The sequence below is a fragment of the Athene noctua genome, chromosome 12, assembly GCF_965140245.1.
Source record: "Athene noctua chromosome 12, bAthNoc1.hap1.1, whole genome shotgun sequence".
In the NCBI taxonomy this organism is placed as follows: domain Eukaryota; kingdom Metazoa; phylum Chordata; class Aves; order Strigiformes; family Strigidae; genus Athene; species Athene noctua.
Window position 1 is genome coordinate 17,856,444 of NC_134048.1, and position 23,612 is coordinate 17,880,055.

Here is a 23,612-nt window from a genome sequence, read left to right on the forward strand (position 1 = left end):
CAAGGCCTGGATTTGCTCCAGCATGGCCAAAAATTAAAAGCCTCCTTGTCCAGGCAGGCAGCCCCAGGGGTACAGGCAGGCAGACAAGCCCCAGCTCTCCCCTCGCAGCCCCCTCGCCTCCGTCCGGCGGCTCCTGCGGCACCGCACATCGTTTGTCACTCCGACAGGTTCAAACAAACCCGGCTGGGATTAATTAGGCTCCATCTTCATTTCCTCCAGCACTTCGCTGGGGCCGGGCTGCAGAAGGCGGCGGGGAGGCAGCAGACGGGCGGGCAGGCTCTGGCAGGCAGGGACTGACTAAGGGGGGGAGAAGCAGGCAGGGACTGACTAAGGGGGGGAGAAGCAAGCAGGGATCTCCCCACTCCCCCCCAAATCCCTGCCCCAGTGCTGACACAGCGGGTGCTGGATGCTGGCCCGGGCGGCTGCAGCCCTGTCCCGGGAACACGAGGCCGCGGGCGGCCGAGCAGCGTGGCTGGATCCAGGACTAGACGGCTGCTGCCACCTCGTGCATGGAGGGCTGCTCCCACACACTCCTCCTTCCTCCCCAGATCCCCCCAAAAGATAGGCCTAAAAGCCCCTAAAGGCAGATGGGATCCCTTGGGGGCAGGACTGGATCATGCCAGCAAGAAAACAGGCAACAACCAGCAAGTAAAACCAGAGCCCCCCCAATTTATTAGCAGTTGGTTCAACAGGACCTTACACCAGCGCCTGGGAGCCTCTCCCAGCGCAACCCCACGGAGGGGCACAAGGGAGGTGCAGCTCCCCCTGGCCCCACGCACAGCTACAGGGGATCCTGAAAAAATAACCAGGTGGGAAGCCCCACGTCACCCTGTCACCCAGGGTGAAACGCCGTGTCCCCCACCACTGCCCCGGCCCCGCTCTGGTAGCGAGGGCGGCATCCCGGGTACCACGTCTTCGGCTGCTGCCATCCCGCACCCTGCGGAGCAGCTCCAGCCCAGGGGGAATGGGGCCCTTTCTCCCAGTAAAGCTGTGATGGCTCAGTCACATTTGCCAGCCCCAGAAGCAAAACCCAGGGGACTCGGTGGGGTGTAGGAGAGGCACAGCCAGGGCTGCAGCTCAGTACGGCGTCACCAGGATAAAAACACATCTCCAGCTGGGAAACTGTCCCCCATTTCCCCACTGACCTTCGTCCACGTCACATGTAACAACCAAAGAGACCACATAAAACCCTCGGGGTTTAGGTACAAATTCTGGCACTGAAGAAAAACAACCCCCTGCAAAATGGGAACCAAATGAACCCTCCCCCCCAACACCCCCCCCCACCCCCCATTATTAAAATACTTTCACTTTTAATATTCAAGAGGTTTGAAGTTCTCAGCATCCTTCCGATTGCCATTATCCCAACGTCTGCCCTGTCCCCCAGGGGCCACCTCTCCTCCATCTGGGGGACACTGGGCACCGCTCAGCTTTACCACAGGAAACACCACGTGTGTACAAGATTGCAGGATGGGCTTGGGAGGTGGGAGCGTGCCGGGGAGCGTACTGGGGCCAGCACACCAGCCCCTGCTCCTGCTCGGCCACAGTCCGACCACACTGCCCATGGAGCGGGAGCGAGAGGCTGAGGAGCTTGAAAACAAATGGAGATGACAAAAGAAGTTGTGCCCTTTCTTTCAAAAGTCTTTCAAAGAAAAATCCATCTTGTTCACAGGGAATCCAGCAAACTCTCCCGTTTCCTGCCGTGGGGCTGATGGCAGGAGTGGGTCTGGGTCCCTCTGTGCTTCAAGTCTCCAGCAGCTCCATTCCTCTGCTCCAGCTCAGCAAAGTCACCTCCAGCGTGCATGGAGCAGCTCCTCCACCCTTGGACCAAGAAGGGAGGGATGGCTCTGCCGCTGCCCTCAGGCCCAGGGGAGTTGAAGCCCATTTTGGGCAGAGAAAGGGGGAATTTGTGCCACTTCCCCATGTTGGAGCAGGGCAGGAAGGGACCTCCCTGAAGGTCCAGGAATTAAAAAGGAAAAATAAAATGAAAGAGGAAGAGATGTGGGGTAGGCGGAGAGGTGGCAGCGCGGGGACTGCAGAGTCAGGCCGCCGCTCAGGCAGCCTCCGGCGCAGCCGCCCGCTCCTGGGGGTTCCCCCTCCAAGGCCACGGCCGGGTATTGCTGAGGAAGGTCCCGCCGGGTGCAGGGGTTGGCCCCGCTCAGGTATTGCTGGGCAGGCAGCGGGCGGCAGCTACCTGGTGCTCTGCAGCTCCTCCCGCAGCCAGGTGGGCAGCGTCTGCCCCATTTTGTACAGGAGCTTGGAGAGCTCGATGTTATGGTCCCTGTAATAGTCCCGCAGGAAGGCGCGTGACTGCAAGGGGAGAAAAGAGAGAAGAGTCAGGGGAGCAGCCCCGAGCCCACCACCCTAGCACAGCCCCACGGCCCTGGCTGGGACCATCCTAGGAGGTTTTCTGCATACTCACATCAGAATCCATCTCGGGGTACTTCCTGCCTTTGCTCTTTCCCAAGCATTTTGTTTTCCCTCCATCCAGAAGCTGACACCAGAATCCTTTCTTTGGATCAAACCTGCAAAGCGAGAGCTCTGCCTCACCCCTCTTGCCCTCCCATGCCTGCCACAGGCAAGCACGCTGCCCAACAAGCCCCGCTGCTGCCCAGCCCTGCACAGGGGCACTTCTCCACCTCTTTTTAATCTGCAGCCCTGCTAACATCTCATTATCGACCCCCTGGTACAACAGGTTCCCTGTGCAACGGCACAGTAAGCAGCCTGCCAAGGCTCATTCATCACGGCATCATCCTGCTGAGAGAGCCCGGGGGTCTATGTGGGTTTAATTAGTCGTTTCAGCAGCAGCTTTGGCCCTGGCTGCTCTCAAGAGCCCCACAGCACCTGGGTGCAGACTCAGAGTGGCCAGGTATATAGTCAAGCCCTGTGCAAAGGTAAGTTTTTATTTTTCTAGGAGCTCTGGAGGCTCCTGCTTCCCAGGGTGAGCTTTAATATCTGGAAGGCTGAGAGCAAGGTGACACCCGCAGACGTGCCACATGGCAGCAGCAGGAGCTGCTCTCTGCGGATGTGCAGGGGGAGCCGGGGTGCCAGGGCTCAACACTGTCACATGTGGCACAAACACACCCCAGAATTCTGCTCCAGGAGCCCAGAGCTGCTCCTGGGCTGCCTGCAGTGATCCCACTGTCCCCACTGCAGTGTCTGGATAAGCACAGCAAAGCAGGGTGCTTGTTGAATGTTATTTTTGATTGCAGCTACCCCAGCGTAGGTCACAGCAACAAGGAGCTGCTTTCTGGCCTCAGGTAAAACCCTGGTCTCATCAAAACCAGCAGCAGCTCTGCAGTGAGCTGGGGGCTGCCCCAGGACAGCACTGGGTGCCCCCAGGGGCAACCTGCTGCACCGGGAGCAATGACAGGTTGGAGGAAGGAGAAGGTGGGGGAAGGACTCACGCCAGGGTCTTGTGATAATCGATGAAGTTGGTCACGCTGAGGAATTTCTGGACCGTCTCCATCACTTTGGCGGGTTCTGTTCGGAGCAGCTTGCCGTCCAGGACCAGGATCTGCAAGGAGTGAGGCAGGGCAGGGAGGTGCTGCTGGCTCCCAGCCCTGCTCTCCTGGGGTACAATGCTGCCTTTGCTGCACTTTTTGCCATCTTGGAGCCAAATCTGCCATCAGCCCATGCAGGGTCCCCTTTTGAACGCTAACATGTCCCAGTGTTCACTTACACTGGGTGTTGTAAAATTAAATGTAAATAAAAGCCAAGGCCAGGATCCATCCAGGACAACATCAGAGCTTGGGCTCAGGGCCGCCCAACCCCCAGCCAGCCAGGATTGCATTACAGCAATTACGCCAGAAGCAGACAACTAATAGACTTTATAAGGTTAAATGACAGCGGAAAAATCATTCAGGGGCTGAGCCCGTACGCTACCAGCAGTGCTCTACTGTGCAGGTCACAGCAGGGCTGGCATCCAGCCCCCATTTCCCCTACAGGCAGCTCGAACCACAGGCAGCTTTGCCTGCTATTTTTGTCCCTCTTCGATGCCGCAGTGACACCAGACAGGGCAGCCCCGCAGGGGTCTGCGGCCAAGAGTGGCGGGCGAGCGGTGGCTGCCCCTGCAGAGCCTCCCACAGCCCTCCACGCCACAGCTCCCTTTCAAGCCTGCTTTGGACTAGCACAAGGACATCTTTGTGCATCATCCATCACCCACCTCATGCTACAAGGATTTCCCTCTTGTACAAAATCTCCCCTCTGCCCCTTCTCCAAGTAATTTTACTCTTTCTCCCGTGTTTTTTAGGGTATAAGAAAAGCAGCTCCCACGGGAGCACCCTTGCAGCTGATTTTGGACCCAAGCTCATCCTTGCTCGGGTGAGGGGGACTCCCCGGGGCGGTGCTGCTGTAGGAGTGGGGTGCTCCCATCCCTACCTGGTTGGCGTGGTAGCTGTTCAGCCAGCGCTCGATGTGGGTGGCGTACCAGCCCGGCACCAGGCAGCGGTTCTGCAGGGTCCGGAGCTTCGGAGCAGCCTCAGGTCCCGCCGTGATCACCTCGTGGAAGGTGTATTTCAGAGCTACCGGGTCGTCGTGAGCTCGCTGGTGCTGTCAGGCACGAGTGAGGCAGGTTTGTTCCTGAGGCGACCCAAACCCTGGGCTGTCCACGATGCGCCGCGACTCCCAGGTCACCACGCTGCGTCCTCGTGTGTCTTGGTCAGCCAACAAACGCAGTGCCCACAGCCACCCCACCTCCCAAACCAAGCGGATGGAGGGAAGCCCCTGGACCAAGGGGAGGTGGGAGGCTCAAACCACCCCACGGGGCTGCCCCAGCCAGGGAAGAGGCAGAGGCTCACCTGGTACCAGGAGTAGGCTCGATCAGCGGGGTTGATGAGGATGGTGATGACTTTGGCCTTGGAGAGCAGAGCTGCAGCTCGCCGGGGAGCCACTTCTGAGTCAAAGTAGTTGGCACTTTTCTCAAAGTAGAAGTCAGAGGTGGTGTTGGAGGGGATGGGGAAGTACTCCATGTACCTGCGGGAGGCATAGCATGAGGCAGGCGGATGGGCACCATGAGAAGTCCCCAGCAACCCCCCTTGCAGGTGACATTTCAGAGACTCTGTACCCAGTACTAACCCTGCAGAGTGCCCCCAGGTCTGACACGCTGCCTGGGGCTCCACAATCCCCTCCAGCCATTCTGGAGAGCCAGGCCTCACCAAATTCCCCAGGCAGACCCTGAAACCTGGGGGTAGCAGATTCACACAAGCCTGGCTTCTGTCAAGGGCACTCCTGAGTCCTGGCAAGTGGCCTTTGCCTTACAGACAACATCTCAAGGACAGACCATGTGACGGCCTAAAGGCACAGGGCAGAGCTTGTGCAGGTTTTGTCTGACCTTGCAGCACCCAGGTGCCCTCCACCAAGAGCCCAGTGGTTACAAGGCCAACGGGAAACCCCAGGCATCACTGTTCCTGTGCCCGAAGGAATTGGCATTAACAGCTCAGCCCTGCAACCCAGAGACCTACCAGTCGATGCCCTTGTGATAATTGTGTCCGTTGAAGAACTGTATCTCCTCAAAGGTCTCTGAGCTGGGGTAGTTGCTGCTCAGGTCTGGGTGCATCCCCAAGAAAAGATAAAGGGCGGTCGTTCCTTTGGGCAGACAGAAAACAAGAGCTGACTTGGCCAAACCTTCCTCCGAGCTCCGCTTCAGGGCAGGAGGGCTCAGAAAGGCTCTTTGGGGGGGACCTGGCAAGCCTCCTGGCACACTCATAGCACTGAGGGTGAAGGGAAGCACCTGTTTTTTGAGGCCCAATGATGAGAAGCTTTGGGAATCGGTCACAAGTCTTTTCTTTGGACCAAATATCTTTGTGCCGTTTGTCTTCACAGGGATCCTGAAATGCACAGGAGGAGGATTAGAGATAGAACAGCCTGGACAGGACTGTGCACCACTGCTCATCCCCCTCTGGCCCACACACAGGGAGCAGGGCAGAGACTGGAGTTATTTCCAGATCTACAGGGTAAACTCCTTCCTGGTACTTCCCACAGAACCACAGAGGTGAAACACCCTCTATTCCCCCCATTCCCAGCACAGGAGGTACCTGCCACAGTGGGTCCTTCTCCTCGGAGAAGATCTGGAAGTATTTCTGTGCCAGCTGCACAGGCGGCAACGTCTGGAGCTTCAGGTTGGTCCAGGAGTTCAGGAAGCGGACCAGGTGCTTGAAGGTGTACAAGCCCAGGCGGTCGTTGCCGTAATTGGACAGATGGGTCATGAAGATACTGATCTGAAGCGGAGAGGGTGGAGCAGGGGTTAGCAGAGCCTCACCTGGCAGCCATCCCATGCAAATGGCTCCCACCCTGGCTGAGGACATCGGGGACATCTCCCACAGCGGTGCTTGGGGACAGCTCTGCAAGAGATGCCTGTCCCCAGGCAGACAGGCAATAGTACTCACAGGGTTGAGGAGCACAGTCAGGAACAGTTCACCCCCGTTGATGATTTTGTCCAGCTCACTGGAGCCACCAGGGTATTCGTTGTAGAAAATGGTGTGCGTGAAAAGGCCACAGGTTTGCCGGGGGAGTACCTGGGGCAGAAGAAAGATATGGATGGAGCAGGCGGAGGAGCCAGAGCAATGAAATGGCCACATGGACTCCTCCAGGCACCCAGGGCTGGGTCCCCTTCTCCTCCCAAATGAAGAGGGGATCCTCAACCCTTCAGAAGTCAGGCCCAGGTCCGTTGCCCCTCACTACCCTCGACTTGAGTCCTGCTACCCACAGGGGATGGAAGCGCACAGATGGAGAAGCCAAAAATTGTCTTCCCATGAGCTTTCCCCACGCAGGATGAGCAGAGGACACAGCCCTCTCAAACTGAAGCATCCAAGCTGCCCAGAAACCACCCATCAAGGTTCTGGGTTTTGGTGGGGGAGGCAAGAGGAGAAAAGCGCCAGAGATAAAGCCTGGCCACCTACCATGATGCCATTGTGGATGAAGCCACGGCGATAGCGAGCGGGTTTCAGGTGGGGGTACTCCTCCGTGCTCGTCACTTTGATTGACCAAACCTGCTTCCAAGCTTCGTACAACTGCACATGGACAGGGTACACGCCCGAGTGGTGGGGGGCCACGGCGTACCCCATGTCAGTGGGGATGCCATGCTCCTGCAGAGAAGAAAGCAGCGAGTGGGTGACCGTCAAGATTCCAAAAGCACAACATTCCAAATCAATCTCTCCCCAAGGGACTGCCCATTCCCAACCACAAATTGTCTATTCGTGCTTCTGGAGAGCAACAAGGGCAGTGCTGTGCCCATGCATCCTCCCCTAACCAGGGCTGTCTCCATGAAAGGGAGCCTGGGAGCAGATGTGCTGGGTGGACACTCGCTCCTCTGCTTCACATGGACTATCCTCATCTCTGTCGTTTCTGCTGCCACCAACAAATCAACAGCAGCAAAGCTTTTCTATGGAGAACGAGGAGATACAGCTATACAGGACTGTAAATGGGTTTGTAACAGTAGATATAAAACTGCCTGGATTTCTAAGCCAGATGACTGCTCATCTCAAGTAGGAATGGTCTGGTCTCTCTCTAATTAAGCATCTCTAATTATCAGATAATTAATTCAAGTTAGCCTGAAGATCCCTCTCCCAGGCCACAGGACTCAATTTTTATTACTGGGTCTGGTGTTACTTGTTCAGATTCAAGACAGCCATAAGCAAACCAGTGGTCACTGCATGATCTGGTCTCAGTGCTGGCTTTGTCAGGGCCACGTGATGGACAGTCCAAGATGGTCAATCCCCTACCAAGCCGAAGGTCAGAGCCTGCCTTTATAAACCGAACATGTCCCTGACAGCTCGGCCTGCAGAGGGAGTTTCCATCAGCCGGAGCCTCCCGGCACACGGCCACCGCTCCAGGACCCCACGTCATTGCCCAGCACAGCATCAAACCACACCAGGCCGAGCACCCAACCCCAGGCTTGGTTAAAACCCAGCACACACCAACCCAAGTGGCTGCTTCCTCCTGCAGAGCCATGGATTGGACCCCCACACCGCTGTGGGTCGGACCCCCACATCCCCCCTGGCCAGGCAATGCACAGAGGATGTCTCCCCTCAAACAGGCACCAGGACAGCTCGCTGCCACAGCAGCACAATGGTTGATGCAGATAAATCCTTTTGCTCCAGGTACTGGCATATAAATGGATTTATCTGCCCAGCTGCAACATGGGGGATGTGATTTAATGTCACCAGGTCCCTTTGCTAAGCAAGCAGAGACCATCCCCCGGGAAGCCTCTTCTCCCCCTTCTCCCACCCTCCCCTCACCATGAGCACCCCCACCAGAGGCATCTTACTCACGACAGCGAATTTCTTGTTTAAGGTCATCTGCTCAGCGAGAACCGACTGGTTGTGGAAGAGGTGAGGCTGCATGTGGCTCCACATGTGGGGGAACCACCAGAACTCCCTCACGTAGGACAGCAGCAGGTCGTCGCCTTCATCCTCGGCATCGGTACCTGCGGGCATGACGCTCACCATCACCGTCGGCCACGCAGAGCCGTGCGGCAGCAGCCGGGGCAGAGGGAAGGGGGAGTCCCTCTCGGTGACCAGGTGATGGGGGGCAGCAGGGTGGGGTGCCTGAGGACCCTCCTGCAGCCCCGACGTCGGCCTCTGAGCACCGGTTTGTGCCCCAACACCAGCCATGTGGCACCAACATGCAAAGTGATGCCCTCGCCCTCCTCACCCGTGTGGAAGAATTTCCCTGAGTATCCCAGGTTGAAGGTGAAGTTTGGGATGTGGGTGCGCAGCTCATTCTGCGTGTCGAACAGCGCCTGGGAGAGGGGGAGAGAAAGCAAGATGTCCTCAGCACACAACCACGGGGATGGCTGCCACACCAGGATGGGGAGCCATGTACCCAAGAGCTTCACAGAGGGGCTCCCAGGTGGCCAAGGGATGCTCTGGGGGAAGGAAAACATCCCTGGAGCATCCCAGAGCAGGCACCCAGCTCCATGCATCCCCTACCCACCCAACTAGGACATCACAGCCGTACCTTGACATCTTCCACCTTCATGCGTGTGCCCTCCTTGCCCACAAAGATGTCGTCAATGTCCACCAGGATGTAACGGTCGAGGGGCAGGGAGAGCCTCTTGCCTGTCAGGAAGGAGACAGAGTCCACAAAGACAAGCTTGTGCAGCCAGAAGTTGAGGTTGTTGCCAAAAAGCACCCTCTGGATGCCATCGTGGAGACCCAGGTCCTGCATCACGGTGGTGTGCAGCGCTGCGTCCACGCTCATGTGTGGGATGGACTCGGCTGACTTGGTCTTGGCCAGGAGGACCGGCTCGTAGGTGGAGTGGTTGGACTGGAAGACAGTCCAGTCCTCCCCGGGGAGCACCCCTTTCTCCACCTCGCTGGGGCGCGTGATGTACAAGAGGGGAGACTTGGGGTTGATGCTGCAGTCCTTCAGCGCCAGGTTGGAGTGGAGGAAGAGGGGGAAGCCCTTCAGCTGGGCGCTCAGCAGGCTGTTCTCGTTGGCCTGCACAGGGGAGATGGGGGCTAGAGCAGAAGGAACGCTGGGGACGAGTGCCCAGACTGGCTGCGCAGGCAGGGGCTCACTGGGGGGCACCGATGGCCGTGGTGAGGGGGGAGGTGGCTCACCACCCCCAGAGATCCTGGTGCTGGGTCCCCCTCCTTCCTCTCCTGAGCATGGGGTGCCTCATCCCCCTCACACACTCAATCCTGCTCATGTTCAGCAGGCAAAGCCCCTGGGGCTGTGAGCCCTGGGCACAAGAAGGGAACGGGGCTGCCCATCGAAATATCTGCTCATGTTTTTGTTGAACCCCAGCAAGGGTTGCAGCTGGGAAGAGGGATGCTAAAAGCAACCAGACTCATCCCAGAAGTGTTTTTACCCCAAAACACCCAGGGGCCACACAGCCCTTCCACAGGGAGAGGGCTAAAATGGTGCTCTCTGCTAGAAGCCTGTGGCCCACGCCAGGCTGTGGGCTAGCTCCACACCAACTCAGGCTGCTTGCAGAAAGCAAGTGGAGGACAAAGTCCCTGCAGGGCAGGGGGACCCCAGAGCCCCCCACTCACACCCAGCCTGGCCACGGGGTCTCAACTCACCTCGTGCACCCCCTTACCTTGAAGAAGCCGATGATGCCCACACCATACTCCACACAATACTTGTCCAGCAGCTCCCGGTTCCAGGCATCCAGGTTGACATACTTGAGGATGTTCTCGTAGATGATGAGAGCAAAGCGTCCCCGGTCCTTGTCAGTCAGCGTGGGCATGTCCCCCTTCCCCGGGGCGATCTCTGTCCTGTATTTGAAGCGGCTCGACTCCAAAATGGCCACAATCTCCTGGCCCAGCTGGGAGTAGAGACTCTCCACGAAGACCAGCACCAAGGGATCTGTGCGGGAGGAGTCGACCACCTTGAGGGTCTTCAGCGGCAGCAAGCGGGAAGGGGCAACCTTGGGCTCATCGCAGTCTGGCCCCACCACGTCCCCAGAGGGTTCCAAGCCCCTTTTCCACCCATATAAATAATATGCAGAGATGAAAACACTGAGCAGGCAGAAGACGAAGAGCAGGAGCAACACCACCTGTGGAGAGAGCTGCCGGATACCCCGCCGGGCCCTGGCCAGTACAGTCATCCTTGCATCCGCGGGGTGAGGTGGGGCCCCCTCTCCCCTGCTCACCCCCTCCCCTCGCGAGCCCCGGGGAGGGGAAGAAGCAACCAACCAGCCGGAAAAAAAAAGTTAAAATAAAATTGAATATTACTAATAAATTAAAATACTAGCAGGCCGCCTGTGCAGGCTCTCTCCCCTCCAGCAGTCCGGCGTCCCTCGCTGTCCGCTTCATGTCACCATGGCAGACGCACCGAGAGTCCCCTTGCCGAGCCGAAATCCCCGCGGCGGCGGCAGCGGCGGCAGCAGCAGCAGCCCCATGGCCTCAGAGGGGCGAGGGGGCGGCGGGTGGCCTCGGCGCAGCTCGCGCAGGCATGGCGGCACCCCGGGGCACCCCGGCCTGCCGGCTCCGCGCGGCGCCCTGTGAGGGAGAGGCAGGATGAGCGGGGAGGGTGTCGGTACCAATGCCGCCGCTTTTTATTTACGCCAGCTAGGCAGCCCTGGCAGATCCCTCGGCGAGTTCGCCGGCGTGCCAGGGCTTGCCGTGAGAGCGCCGTGAGCTCCCGACGGCGCCGGGGATGTGGCGGGAGCGCAGCATGCACACGTGCCGTGGGACCCCGGCTGCCATGGGTGCCTGGAGTGCGGCAGCATCGCTGGGTGCTTATGGAGGGGAGACCCCAGCCCCCCATGAGTCCCCGTCCTCTTTGCGACGAGCTGTGGCAAGGAGAACTGGGGTGGGGGGGTGTCTGAGCCCCACATCAGCCAGCCCGGCTAGCAGGGAGGGACGCGGGCAGCCAGCCAGCCGGGCAGCACAAGGCCAAGCCGGGAGCTGCCAGCCAAGGTCACCGAGACGGGCACAGGGGAGTGCCCACGTGGAGCCAAAGAGACCTTGGGAATATTTTTCCTTTCCCTGTGAAAGGCCCTTTTAAAAAAAAGAAAAGAAAGAACAAAAAAGGATGGGCACCACTTGCTGGGAGGTGAAACCACCCAGTGGGGAACACGGATGCAGCCAGTGTGTTTAAAGAAAAAATAAAAGTATTGGCATGTTGGCTCACAGCACTGTCCCCAAACTCACCACCAGCACTGGGGACAAGGACAGGAGTCGCTGTTCCCCCCCAGGAGAGCTCCCTGCGCCCCGCCGGCACCACGGCTGAGCACCCGCCCTACAGACGCCAGCTGGGCAAGTAACAGGATTAAAGGTGGCTGGCTGAATGGTACTGTGAATTACAGGCTGGAGCTTGGCAGGGTAATCCTGTCATCCCTGCCCCTTCCTGCAGTGAACCCTGCTCCAGGCCCTGCTTCCCAACCCTGCCAGCATGGCACTGCTCAGCCCAGGCCCCCCCACACACGCCGCAGGCAGCCAGCTTCCATCACCATCTCTGCCGCCCCCTGGCACCCCCGCTGCGGCTGTGCCAGGCACGGCAGAGCACCTGGTTTTATTGATTTGGAATTTATCTTTGTGTGCTCTGCCTCAGCTCACTCCTTCCTCCCCTCCAGCGGGGCTGGACCTTCAGCATCCTCAGGACAACACCCCTGCCGGGGTTTCGGGGCAGGGAGCTTCTCCAGGTCCCAAAGGAAAAGCACACAGGGATGTTGATTTTAGGGATATGCCTATTCAGTGGGAGACTCCCCTGTCCGGGTACCAGCCCTAGGGATGTGGAGAACCAGGACTACGTTATCAAACATTCTGGCCATGCTATCCTGCTCCCCCTCCGCTTCTTTCATCTTCCCGGAGCGGTGGGTGCTGGCAGCCGCATTCCCATGGTGATGGGTGGGCAAGCGACAGCCAGTGGGTTTGATCCCAAGTGCCAGAGCCGACAGTTGATGGACAGAACTGCGTGTTCATCCTCACACCACCCTTCCCCAGACAGAGCAGACGGAGCAGAGGCTGCTCCACCTACATCACCTGCTATTTCCAAGGGGCTTTGTTAGTCCATCCTCTTCTAAGAGCTTTTAATTACGGTACTTAATGACCAGGCTTTGGAGACAGCATCTCCAGGCAGATGCCGGCTGACTCCCCGGGGCTGCCATGTCAAAAGCATGAAGGCAACAGGCAACGCCTGCCTGGGCAGGAGGCCAGCGCCAGACCCCCAGAGCAACCAGGTGTAAACCAGGACCGGGGCAGGCAGCATCCCGCTCCACAAACCCACGCCAAGGCAGAAAGCAGGCAGGAATCCTGCTCTGCCGGTTCGCTGCCAGCGCAAACCCTCTGCGGGGAGGATGCTGAGGGTTCAGGGAATGGGGTGGGGTGGGGATGCTGCTGCTCAGGATTTTCCCCACGCGAGTGGGTGCTGGCTGCATGCTGCCCAGCAATCCCTGCACATCCCTGGAAGCAGTGGGAGAGTCGATGGCTCCACATCAGAGAAGGAAGCAGGTTTATGTCCAAAAGCACAAAACAAGTTCTCAAGACAAACAGCTTTTCTAAAACAAAACGGAAAACATGATGGTAAAATGAAAAAAAACAACCCACATGATCTGGCAAGGTGACAGCCAGAGTCAAACTTCCTTTTAACCTGATTTTTAGAAGCTTCTCAGGTGCCTTTTAAAAAACCACAGTGGTTATTTAAAAGGCACCAGATGGAAATGTCAGCCTGAGTCCCACACACAGACCTCAGGCCCCCAGAAACACCATACGGTGCTGGTGGGCTCCCATCACACAGATGGGTGCTGAGCCACAGCCACACGTCATGGACCACCAGAGAAAGAGGCCTGGAAAATGCTGTTTTCTGGTGGGTTTCTGAGCAAAGTCCTGGCCCAGGCTCCACTGGAGAGAAGGCTCGGCGAGGAGGCTTAGCCACAGCGCTCTTAATCCAGTTGCCCTGACAAACACAATCAGCATCCGAGCGGATTCCCCGGCATGGCTGGGGGCCCAGAGCACCCTGCGGGCTGGATCCGACCCCAGGGCAAGCAGGGAGTGCAACCAGTGGCTGGGAAAGCCCTTTACTATCAGCACTTCGAATCTCAGACATATACAGGAGAAAGGGGAAAACAGTTTTTGAAAAGCTTTTCTAAATACAAACCGCCCAGCATGGTCTGGGGGCTGCAGTTTCCCCCTGGCCAGAGTTATTGGCCATAAACGCTCTCTGGGGAACCACTGCACCCCAGAAAGCCAGAGGGGCACCAGAGGTGACAAGAGGGGATGAAACCATCTCAGCCAGCGGCTTGCAGCACTCTTCCTTTAACCTCCAGTGGGATTTTGCAGGGATGCAATGGGAGGATTAAATACAAGCAAGGAAGTGCAAGCAGATCCGGAGGAGAGGGAAGGGTCAGCAGTCCCAGCAGACAATCACAGCAGGGTGTGATTTATTGGAGAGTGTAATAGGTCCGGCTGCAGGTGCTAGCAGTGAAGATCAGACAGTTCACAGGTCCCAGCTGTCGGATAAATCAACTGTCCCAACCCCACGGCCCAGGGATGGGAAGTGAGCTCAAAACCACGGGTGTGACACGGCAAGAAACTGCTCACACATCTCCCTCGGATCACTTTGGAAAGGGCTGCAAGGGAGGGAGCAAGTGTCCACCTTCATGGAGAAAAGACCCCAACCCCTGACCAGTAGCTCACAGACCTCCAACATTCAACCCACAGAGATGGGGTCACATCCTAAACACTGCAGCCAGGGGTGAACCTGCTCCTCGCCTGCTGGCACCCTTCGGGTGGGCACCCCTGCTCCTCCCTCCTCCTGGCCGCAGGGAGAGCCCCACCACGCTGGGTCATCACCCCGTCACCACCACGCCAGCTCCACTGCTCCACGTAAGCCAGCCCTGGGGGTTAAGCCTGGCTGGAGGAGGATTTAGAGGCAGGATGCTAAAGTGCATCGCCCAGCTCAGCGATTTGCAATCGCTTCTGCTCGCTCCAACGCTTCCCTTCCCCTGTCCGACCACCACAGGGAATGCGGCTGGCTCAGCCCCACCAATGCATCCGTTTTGTCTCCCACTCGGATATTTGATGGCAAAAGGCTACTGGAAGGTCTAAATTCGGCCAGGCTGGGACCCAGGTCCCCAGCAAGGTGACAGCGCTCAGCCCACCATGCCTCCTGTCTCTCCCATGTCTCACACATCCTCAGCAATCACTAACTGGTACCCTGCAGCCCCAGGAATCACGACTACCTGTAAAAGATGCACAAAAGGCAGCCAAATTATTATTAATAGGTTTAAGTTCCCTCTGGAGGGAATCCCCTTCACTCTGCTGGCAATATTTAGAGGGCTGCAGATCTAAAACCACTGAGCTAAGCACGTCCTTAGAGAGGAGATTAATGCCACCATATTATTCAAGAGACAACCACGAGCTTAAGACAGGGGAGCTTGCTTTGAAAATGAGAAAGTAATCAGTGTGAAAAACCTGCTTTTAAACACCTACCTCTGCACCGCTGGCTTTATCAGCTCTTAACGGCAGCGATCCCAACTGCAACTGGAAATATCTGCAAAGGGTTGGGAGCACTGGCAGGGAAGAAGAGCCATCAGAAGGTGCAGAAGACCATCATCTGTCCCTGTCCCCATCACCTCCCTCCATAGCCACAGCCAGATCCCTGGCCAAGAGAAGACTCAATCAGAAGGAGATGAACTCCTCTGCGTGGTGGTGTGACAATGCACAGCAGTATCAAAGTACAGGAGGCACCAGGTCACAGCTCTCTGCGCATCCCACCGAGGTGCTCCTCAAGCCGGGACCGAAGCCCTGCGCCAGAGAGGACAAAGGTGCAGCAGCCCAGGGAGAGAAACCTGGCATAAAAGCTTCAACTGCTGCAAAACCAGGGGATTTTCCTAGTGATCCTCACTTACTGACAGCCTGGGTAAGCCTTTAGGATGGGCCCAAAGAGGCACGGACAGAGGGATGAACTGTACAGACATCCAGCTGCCTCCTGCCAGGCTGCAAACCCAGGGAGCCCAGTCAGGGGAGAAGGATGTGGAGCAGACAAAGAGGGGAAAACAAGCAGGAGGACAGAAACAAGCTCATCCTGGCCACCTGCTCTTGCCGAGGCTGCTCGCACACCACTGGCATGGCTTTACAATGCCAGGTAAGGAGCATCTTAGTGGTAGAGTACACAGGCTGCTTAAGCACTTTGCAAACAGTAGTTACAACAGGCCAGGGAGAAAAACACCCTGCTGCTGGCAGTGGGACAGCCCCAGCACCACTCCCCTAAGGACACTGGTGTTTCCCCAGTGCCCAAAAGGTGTAAAATTAAAGGACAACAGCAGCCCCGGCAGCTGCCCTTGTGACAGGCAGCCACTGGTGCTGCTCCCACTCAAACCCACTCAGTTTGGCTTCTCCCCACCGTGCACAGGGGCTGGATAGGAGCAAACACAAGGGAATATCAAAATTTATCCCTGATTTATTCAAGGGGGGAGCATCTGCACCCCGGGAGGAGTTCAGCGGGAAAATTCCCCCTTCTTCTCAGCACTTTATTTAAGATCTGATTTATAAAGCCTGGCCAGAAGCGAGCAGTCAGAGCATCCACCTGAATTGCTGCTGCTGGACCAAGTTTTCCCCTCTGGAAATAATCCTCCGGCTCTGGCTGCCCACCACCTGCCTGCTCCTGTGGGAAAGAAACCAAGATGAGCAATGAGCCCAGTGAAAGCGGTCGAAGATTGTCACTTTAAAAAAAGTTATTTTCGGCCAAAGTGCCTAGCTCTGGAAGAGACATTTTTCACCCAGAAAACCCTGTTAGCACTTCAGTTTTACTGGAAAAGATAAAAAAGTAACGTTTTTCTCAGGTTTGCTTCAAAAAAACAATAATGAAAACAGTTCTTCCCCTGCAGGGGGATGGAAAGGCAAGATTCAGTGTGCAGTGAATCGCTGCAAATATTTGCTGAATTTTTAGAGGAGAACAAACCTAAACAAACTAAAAAACCCCCCCAAACCCCAAAGAACTTGGTGCGGTTTCTGTAAGCCCGTGATTAAAACTTTTTCTATGGCAGAGCAGCTGGCAAGCTTGACTGGAAGGGCTTTTAAGATCAGCTCTAGCAAACCCCATGTTTTAACCCCACTCTCCAGGCCCTGCCTCTGCTAACCCCCATCTTCCAGCCCCTTCCCCAGCTCTAAGGTGCTGCAGCCTCCCTCCAGTGAGACTATAGAGATGAGCCCCCCAGCAGGTCACCCCATTTCTGAGCCTTGGGCACTGGTGGCTGGAAGGTGGCACTGGTGGCTGCCACCTGCCTTGTTCCCAACACCCCGATCTGGAAGAGCACCTCTCCATGCTCCCCCCTGCCCCATCTCCCAACACCCACATGAAATCATCCTCCTCCATAAACTAGGCCAGCAATTAGCAGCACTCATTAGCTTTCCTACGCCCCAGGGATGCCAGGCTGGCCAGCCAATGCCCCTCCAGTGCTGATGTTCCCCAATGCCACTCCAACCAAACACCTCGACACCCCACGGCCACGTTACGGTTTGGGTCATGCCGCTGCCTCCCCAAAAAAAAGCTGGAGCCCTTTGCAGGTCGCTCCTCCTCATGGGTATTTTTTGCCCTTGAATCCTCAGGAACAGCCTTGCTCCGGAGGCAGCGGAGCTGGGGGAATTCTCCCAAACCTTAATTGAAAGAGGCGCTTAACGAGGAGAGTTTCTTTTGTCTGTTAATTGAAACAGGTTCCTACTGACAAAACTCTCCATGAATTTTAAGTGGATTCGCAGGGGGGGAAAAAAATCCACTCAATGAATCGGGTTTTCCTGCTTTGAAATGTGCAGCATTGGTTCCTGGGGCTCTCCAAGCATGCAAGAGCCTTTCTGGATAAGCAGGGCCTGAATCCCAAGTATTTTAAAAAGAAGGATGAGGGGAAAATAATCTCACATGAATTTTTATATTTCACTGGAGTGGCAGCCTGCAGTCTCACCAGCAGGTCGCACGAGGACTCCTACCCAAAAAAACACTGACTGAAAACCCCTCAACGCCACCTCTTGCTGTTTCTGACACTTTGCTTGGCCAGATTTTCCCTGCAGAGATGCTGGTCCCGACATGAACGCGAGGGTGATGCTGGATCGCAGAGAGCTGCAGGGCAGCAACAATTCCCCTGCCTCAGCCACGGCAGCGCTGAGAGCCCCACGGGACAGGCCAGCTGCTTCGTTTTCTTGACAGCTTCCCATTACGGGGAATTTGAAGTTGGTAGAAGAGCAGATCCATCCTGCCACAGAAGAACTGCCAGCTGTTCTGGGGAGCGCAGACTGCCCCGCCAAGCACTAACATGGCCCCAAAATGGCACTTTTTCAAAGCAGAATCAATAAAACCAGAGTGAACCCGCTCATGGAGAGCAACCAACCCCCCAGCACCCACATTTGGGAGAAATCCCTGCAAGGACGGAGCACTGCACAAGCCGTTCCCTCCTCCCAGGGGCTCCTGAGAATGCTCCTGTCAGACCACTCCATCCTGCCTGATGCCACGATGCTTCGCTGAGCTGTAGCTGACCTCCACTTCCCTGAAGCCTGCCAGGACAGACCCTGCCGGGAGCCCAAAGCACCCGTGGGGCTGGGTGTCACAACCAGTACTGAATCAGGAGTCAGGTAAGCGTCTGCTGTGGGCACAGACATGCTCCGGCAACGGCTCCAGGGCTGGCAGGTCCGTTGGGGAAGGACTGGGCAGTGCACACTGACACACGAGCGGGATGCTCCAGGGGCCAGCACACTCCAAGGTCACGGCCGGGCCAGGCGGAGGTCAGATCTTTTATTAGACCAACAGACACAGTTGGAAAAACAGACATGTTTTGGGCACACAGGCATTCCTCGGACCCAAGAGCACATCTGTTTTTTCCTAAAGGTATTAGTTAGGCTAATAAAAGACATTACCTCTGCACACAAACTTTGTCACCCTTAAAAAGTATCAGAGGCCGCAATGCTCACCAGCCCTGGGGAAACGCAGAGAGCTGGAACAGGCGCAGAGTACAAGATACTTGCAAGATCTGCCTTGTTTCCACCCTCTAAGACACTACTGGGAAAGCCCACGCTCGCCCCCAGCAAGCACAGCAGCCAAGCTGCCTCCTGCCTCCCCTATTTCCAGATCCACATCCAAGGTTGCATGAGCCAAGCAGCACATCCACAGGAAACCTGTTGCTTTAGTTTACCTGCTCCCAGGCTACAGCATCAGCCCTGTCCAATCCTTCTCCTCTGCCCGGGCTCAAAGAGAAGCAAATGCTCAAGGAACCAACCTCTGATACCCCAACCTGCACCTCCATGCCAGCACCACACTGCCTGCCCCACGCACACCATCGGCACTGGTAACACGTGCTGCTTCACATCCCACCAGCCCGTTGGGCCAGGGGACCACACCACTCCCAGCCTCTCTACCCAGGGATATTCCCCACTCAGGCGCACTCCCACATCCCCACACAGCCATCAGGCAAAGCATCCCCCCTCCCAGGTACCACACACAGCCTCCCTCCCTCCCTGCCTTGATCCCACTCTCCGATGTAAATCCATGAGGCCAGCAGTGCACCAGCGCAGCCAAGGGATGAATCAAGGCTGCTGAAGAAGATGTAAAATGGCCTGAGCTGTACGTTTAGACTTCAGGCATCAATAGCATTTTGCAGCCGTACTTCAGAACTGTGCTGTTAACACTTTTTAGCGCATTCCTTTTTTTTTTTTAGCTGGTAACACTGCTCCAGGCTCCAAGCCCTGGGGCTGCAGGGCTGTTATAAGGCTGTGAAGAAGCAGACGGTGATGGTCGGGAAGGAAAGGGGATACTCAGAGAGATGCTGACAAGTAGCTGGAAGGCATTTGGGTTTTGCTGAGGCCAAGGTACGAGAAGCAGAGCCAACAGAGCAGCAGATCACCCCAAGGAGCAGCAACACCCCGGGGTCTGTCATCCTCCCGGGCCATACACAGAGTTGTTGGGTGAGACACACATCTCCCTGTGCGGTGGAGGGAGCTGAGAGGGACACCCTGCACCGTACTTCCAACCCTCAACATGCCCAAGCCCAGACAGACACAAAACAGAGCCCCCGGGAGAGAGTCTCAGTCTCTCTGAGACAACTGGATTTCCATGGCTTTGGACCAGACCAGCAGCAGGGCTGAACTCTAGGCATGTCCCTTGCATAAATACCAGGGCAGCTCCTCCCGAAATAGCCCAAATTTAGGCATTTCTTGACCTTCTAAACCCCTCCCGGAAGGCTCATGCCACCTGAAGCAGCACGGAGGATCTCAGCCCCTTCCCTGGGCAGAGGGCTGCAGCAAGGTCCTGCTGGTTTTGGGGAGGACATGGCAACTGAGGCAACCCCAGCCCCCTCGCCGCCCGGCTGGCAGTCACGTGTGGGATTTACGGCTACATATTGATTCGTCTTCTGCAAGCTCTGCCATTACAGTCGGTGGCTTTTGCAGGAAAACAACATGAATCATAAGCTACAGGCCGCCCTCTCCCCGCGTCCGCGCTGCGTGACTCACCGAGCCCTTCCAGGGGTCCCAGCGCGAGGGCTGCTCTGCTCTTCCACACCTGGGGATGGGCGCAAAGGCAGGGTGCAGGGGGCACCGTCTCCCGTAGGCACTTGGGGACTGAGCCATTGCAGCCCCTGAGGGTTATGAGGTGGTCTCCAAGAAGCACCATCACACCTTCCCTCCACCCCCAAGTCCTCCTTCCCCCTTCTCAGGCTCCAAAGCTGATGGCACACGCATTGACGATGGCACATTGTAAAAACGCACAGAGCAATGACACCACCTCGGCCAAAAACACACAAGGAAGCCGAGGCCATTCCTGAGGTCCTGAAGTGCCTTCAAGAGCAGGGCTGGACACATCAGCAAGATGGATTGGGACCCACAGCCCTCCATGGCCAGGAAGCAGTCGCAAGGTATAGGAGCTTAACATCTTGCCTCTCTCTGCTTTAAGTCCTAACCTCATTCTAGCAGGCTCTACCTCAACAGCCATAAATAAAAAAACAACTCAATAAGATACATCTAGGGGGTAAAATTCCACAAAATCCCTTTTAAGCAAAGCCCTCCATGACCCTGTCCCAGAGCACAAACAGCCAGAAGAGCAGCTCCATCTCCAGCACCCAGCCAGAAGCCCCCAAGATGGGACGCTCAGTGGGACCACAGCCCTCTGTCCCCAGCCCAGGCACCCAGAGATGCCCCCAAAATCAAACCTGATCACAGAAGCCTGAAGGCAGAGAGGGCAGGCGGTGCCGGTGACACTCTGCTCAGCTGTGCCATACTTCACCATGACACGCTACTGAAAAAAATACTCATCATTCCCTCTTTGTTCCAGCCTAGGTTTTGACTTGTGAGGCATCTTTTTTTCTGTTTACATTACCACCAGCAGCACATTAAAGGTGTCAGGTTCTAGAGTACTGACAGCACCATATAGAAAGAGAGAGAAAAACCCAAACCAACCTGTAATAAAAAGTCTGTTTGGCTGGGGTGGGTTTTCCATTCCCACCCAAACACAACCAGACCAGACCCGTCAGCTTCCCAAAGGTGCAGGAAGTGGGAAAGGCTTCACGTACATGAGCTTTCCCATCAGTATCCGTGCTCTGTGCTGGCGGCTCCGGGTTGGAAAGGCGGCATTTGGGGGCTGCAGCCGGCGGGGTGGCACAGCACGCACCGGTGCCGAGCGAGGCGACCCTGCAGGGTGGCTCGGGGGACCAGCAGGATGGCAACGCCAGAGGTCCTGGCTTACCCACACCCATGCCCCAGGACGGAGGGGTGTTGGGAAACATGAGCATCGCCATCACCATCCCTGCCGAAAAGGAGCACCAACATGGCAAAGGGAAGATGCTCCGGCCATCCCGCCAGAGGCCAGCAAGGTTGGATTTTTTTTTTTTTTTCCTACTGTATAAAGCCCCACACGTTTTTTCTATTGTTTAATTTCCTTCGTCTCCACCCACGGCAAGTTCACTCAGAAGCAAGAAACTTATTTCCTATTGAATTCGTCCTGGTTGTTTTATTTGGAAAAGGACAACTTCCTCAGCCACGGTGTCCATGTGCAGCCGAGCAGAGCAGACATGGGGCTGTTCACCTCCCCGTCTGCACCAGCCTAGCCCCGGTAAAAAGCGCTCTCAAGATTAAAGTAACAAAGATGCTGCTTTGCTGCAGGAAAAGCTGCTGTTTCAAGGCTGCCGGTGACAAAGGAGCATTGCAAGGCGCTGGCTTCCCAGCCCTGCGAGCACCGGTAGCGGGAAGCAGACCAGCCCACGGTGTGCTGCGGCAACCGGGACCGCGGGAAGGGAGAGCCCCGGCGTCGGGATGCGATCGCAGTGCTGGGAGCGAGCACCAGCCTCGGTGGGAAGCGAAGCCTCGCAGGCGATGCCGAAAGGTGGCCGAGCTGGCACGGCTCCTGTGCCACCGGGCATCACGGGCCGGCCCCCATCAGCAGGGACAGCCTGCCTGTGCAGCAGTGGAGGCAAAAAACCCAGAAGACTTGGGGGAAATAATAAATACAGCTATGCTTGAGAGGCCCGGGAGTTCAGCGGTGGCTGGGTAAATGCTGGGACCTCTTCCAGAGGTGATAAGGTGCTTTACAGGGACTCCAGCCAGACCAGCCGAGCCATGCCGTGCCCCATCAAACCTGCTCTTGCCCTCATCTCCTTCAATCCTTTATTCTGAACTAACGCCACCTCGGCTGCTCCTCCGGAGCGGGGACGCCTTAGGCCTCGCACCCCACTCCCTCGCCCGTACTGAAGCTCGGCCTCGACTTTCCCGGCGGCGCCCGGCACCGCTGCCCCGACCCCGCGGGGGGATGCCCGGGCAGCGGCGGGGCGAGGGCACCCCCGGCCACCCCGCACGGCTTCGCCGCCTCCTCCGGAGCCCCCCACCCCGTGCACGGGGGAAGGGGGAACGGGTGGGAAGATACCGGGGGGACGCGAGGCCTGAAGGAGCCGGGGGGTGGCGGGGCTGCGAGGGGGGGGGCTCTGCGCCGGACCCCTCACTCGGCCGCCCCCGGCCAGGCCCCGCCGGACCCCCGGCCCCTGCCGAGGGGCACCGGGCACCGCGGGACCTGCCGAGGGAGGGCGGGCGCGGAGGGGAGCGGCGGTGCCCAGGGTGAGGGGAGGGGGGGGTGGGAGGGAGAAGCGTGGCGGGGCCCGGTCCCCCCAGCCCAGCCCCGGTGCGAGGCCCGGCGGGTCCCGGCCCAGCGCTCACCGGCCGCCCTTTGTCTGCGCCTCCCGCCCCGGTCGGTCCGTACCTGCCCGCCCGGCCGGGCCCGCTCCGCTCCGCCAGGCCGCCGCAGCCACCGCCGCTCGCTCGGCTCGGCTGGGCCCGGCCCCGCTCGGCGCGTCCCGCCCGCCGCCCCGGCCAGGCACCGCCCCCCCCGGCCCGGCCCGGCCCCCCGCCGCCCCGGGGGCCGCTCTGGGCTCCCTGCCCGGGCCGGGCCGGGGGGGCGGCCGTACACCCCGAAAAGCGGGGCTGGGGGAGGCGGGCTGGCGGCCACACGGGCTGGGAGGGCAGCGGTGTGCCCGCAGCCAGCGGGGTTGGCCCCCCCGGGGGCTCCGAGAGCAGCTGCAGCTCCTCTGCCCCTAGAGCAGAGTCGTGCCCGGCCCTGCGGTGTCGGGGTGCGGGGGTGACCCTGAGCCGTGCGATGACCTCCCGACGGGAGGGCTCCGTCCACCCTCCGGGCCTGGGGCGCCAGCGGTGATGGCCCCGGCGATGCTCCCACCGGGTCCCACGCGGTTCCCCGGGACCAGCACCGTGGCGTGTCCCGAAGGGTGAGGCCCAGGCAGCAGGTTTGGTGTAACTGGGGTGTCAGGCTGACGTCTCCTACAAAGAGTCCTTTTATCTTTCTCCCAGTGCATGTGCGCCCTTTGTGTTGGATTTTTGAAGCCAGTTAAGCCTGAGGTTGTCCCCATCCTCCTCCCCAGCCACAGAACCCATGTGTTACTTCAGAGCGCTGGTACATCACATCGTTTCAGCTTTTCCACCCCAAGATAAGCTCAAGGTACGCATCCGAGTCACGGGCTGGCTGCCCTCCGACCTGCATGCACACACACAAAATTCCCTTCATTCCTCAGAGAGGGGAAAAACGAGCTTAACACGGCTCAGCCGCTCCCCTCCTGCCCCTGCCCTCCCGGCGGAGGCTGCCGGGGGCCTGTGGAGACACGCTCCGGTCCAGGGGAAGGGAGCCCGGGTTAACCTCCAGCAAGAGCCGCCCAGGTCTGTCTCACCGCCCGCGTGAGAAGGGATGCA

The 23,612-nt window shown here is 57.9% G+C and overlaps 1 protein-coding gene across 2 annotated transcripts; it reads right to left on the reverse strand.

Annotated features, from left to right (window-relative positions):
- Window positions 1–649: 649 nt before the first annotated feature.
- On the reverse strand, window positions 650–22,683 carry NDST1 (N-deacetylase and N-sulfotransferase 1). Of its 2 annotated transcripts, none has more exons than XM_074915906.1 (15): window positions 22,615–22,683; window positions 10,043–10,946; window positions 8,956–9,438; window positions 8,650–8,737; window positions 8,268–8,422; window positions 6,897–7,082; window positions 6,384–6,512; window positions 6,033–6,215; window positions 5,729–5,825; window positions 5,460–5,583; window positions 4,797–4,971; window positions 4,378–4,548; window positions 3,405–3,514; window positions 2,420–2,522; window positions 650–2,307 (listed from the first exon to the last, which is right to left on the reverse strand). In XM_074915906.1, exons 2-15 carry the CDS (start codon window positions 10,550–10,552, stop codon window positions 2,188–2,190), a joined length of 2,634 nt encoding a protein of 877 aa, XP_074772007.1. In that variant the 5' UTR covers window positions 10,553–10,946; window positions 22,615–22,683; the 3' UTR covers window positions 650–2,187. The 2 variants fall into 2 exon arrangements, with proteins under 2 accessions (XP_074772007.1, XP_074772008.1); XM_074915907.1 differs by having other exon boundaries at window positions 22,572–22,675.
- Between the last annotated feature and the right edge of the window lie 929 nt (window positions 22,684–23,612).

Excerpts from the sequence above, each read along its gene's own strand:
- NDST1 (XM_074915906.1), bottom strand. The coding sequence starts at position 10,552 with ATGACTGTACTGGCCAGGGCCCGGCGGGGTATCCGGCAGCTCTCTCCA. Across the intron at positions 9,439-10,042 it reads GCATCATCGGCTTCTTCAAG|GCCAACGAGAACAGCCTGCT; the intron begins GTAAGGGGGTGC and ends TCCCCTGTGCAG. Across the intron at positions 6,513-6,896 it reads TCATCCACAATGGCATCATG|GTACTCCCCCGGCAAACCTG; the intron begins GTAGGTGGCCAG and ends CTTCTGCCCCAG.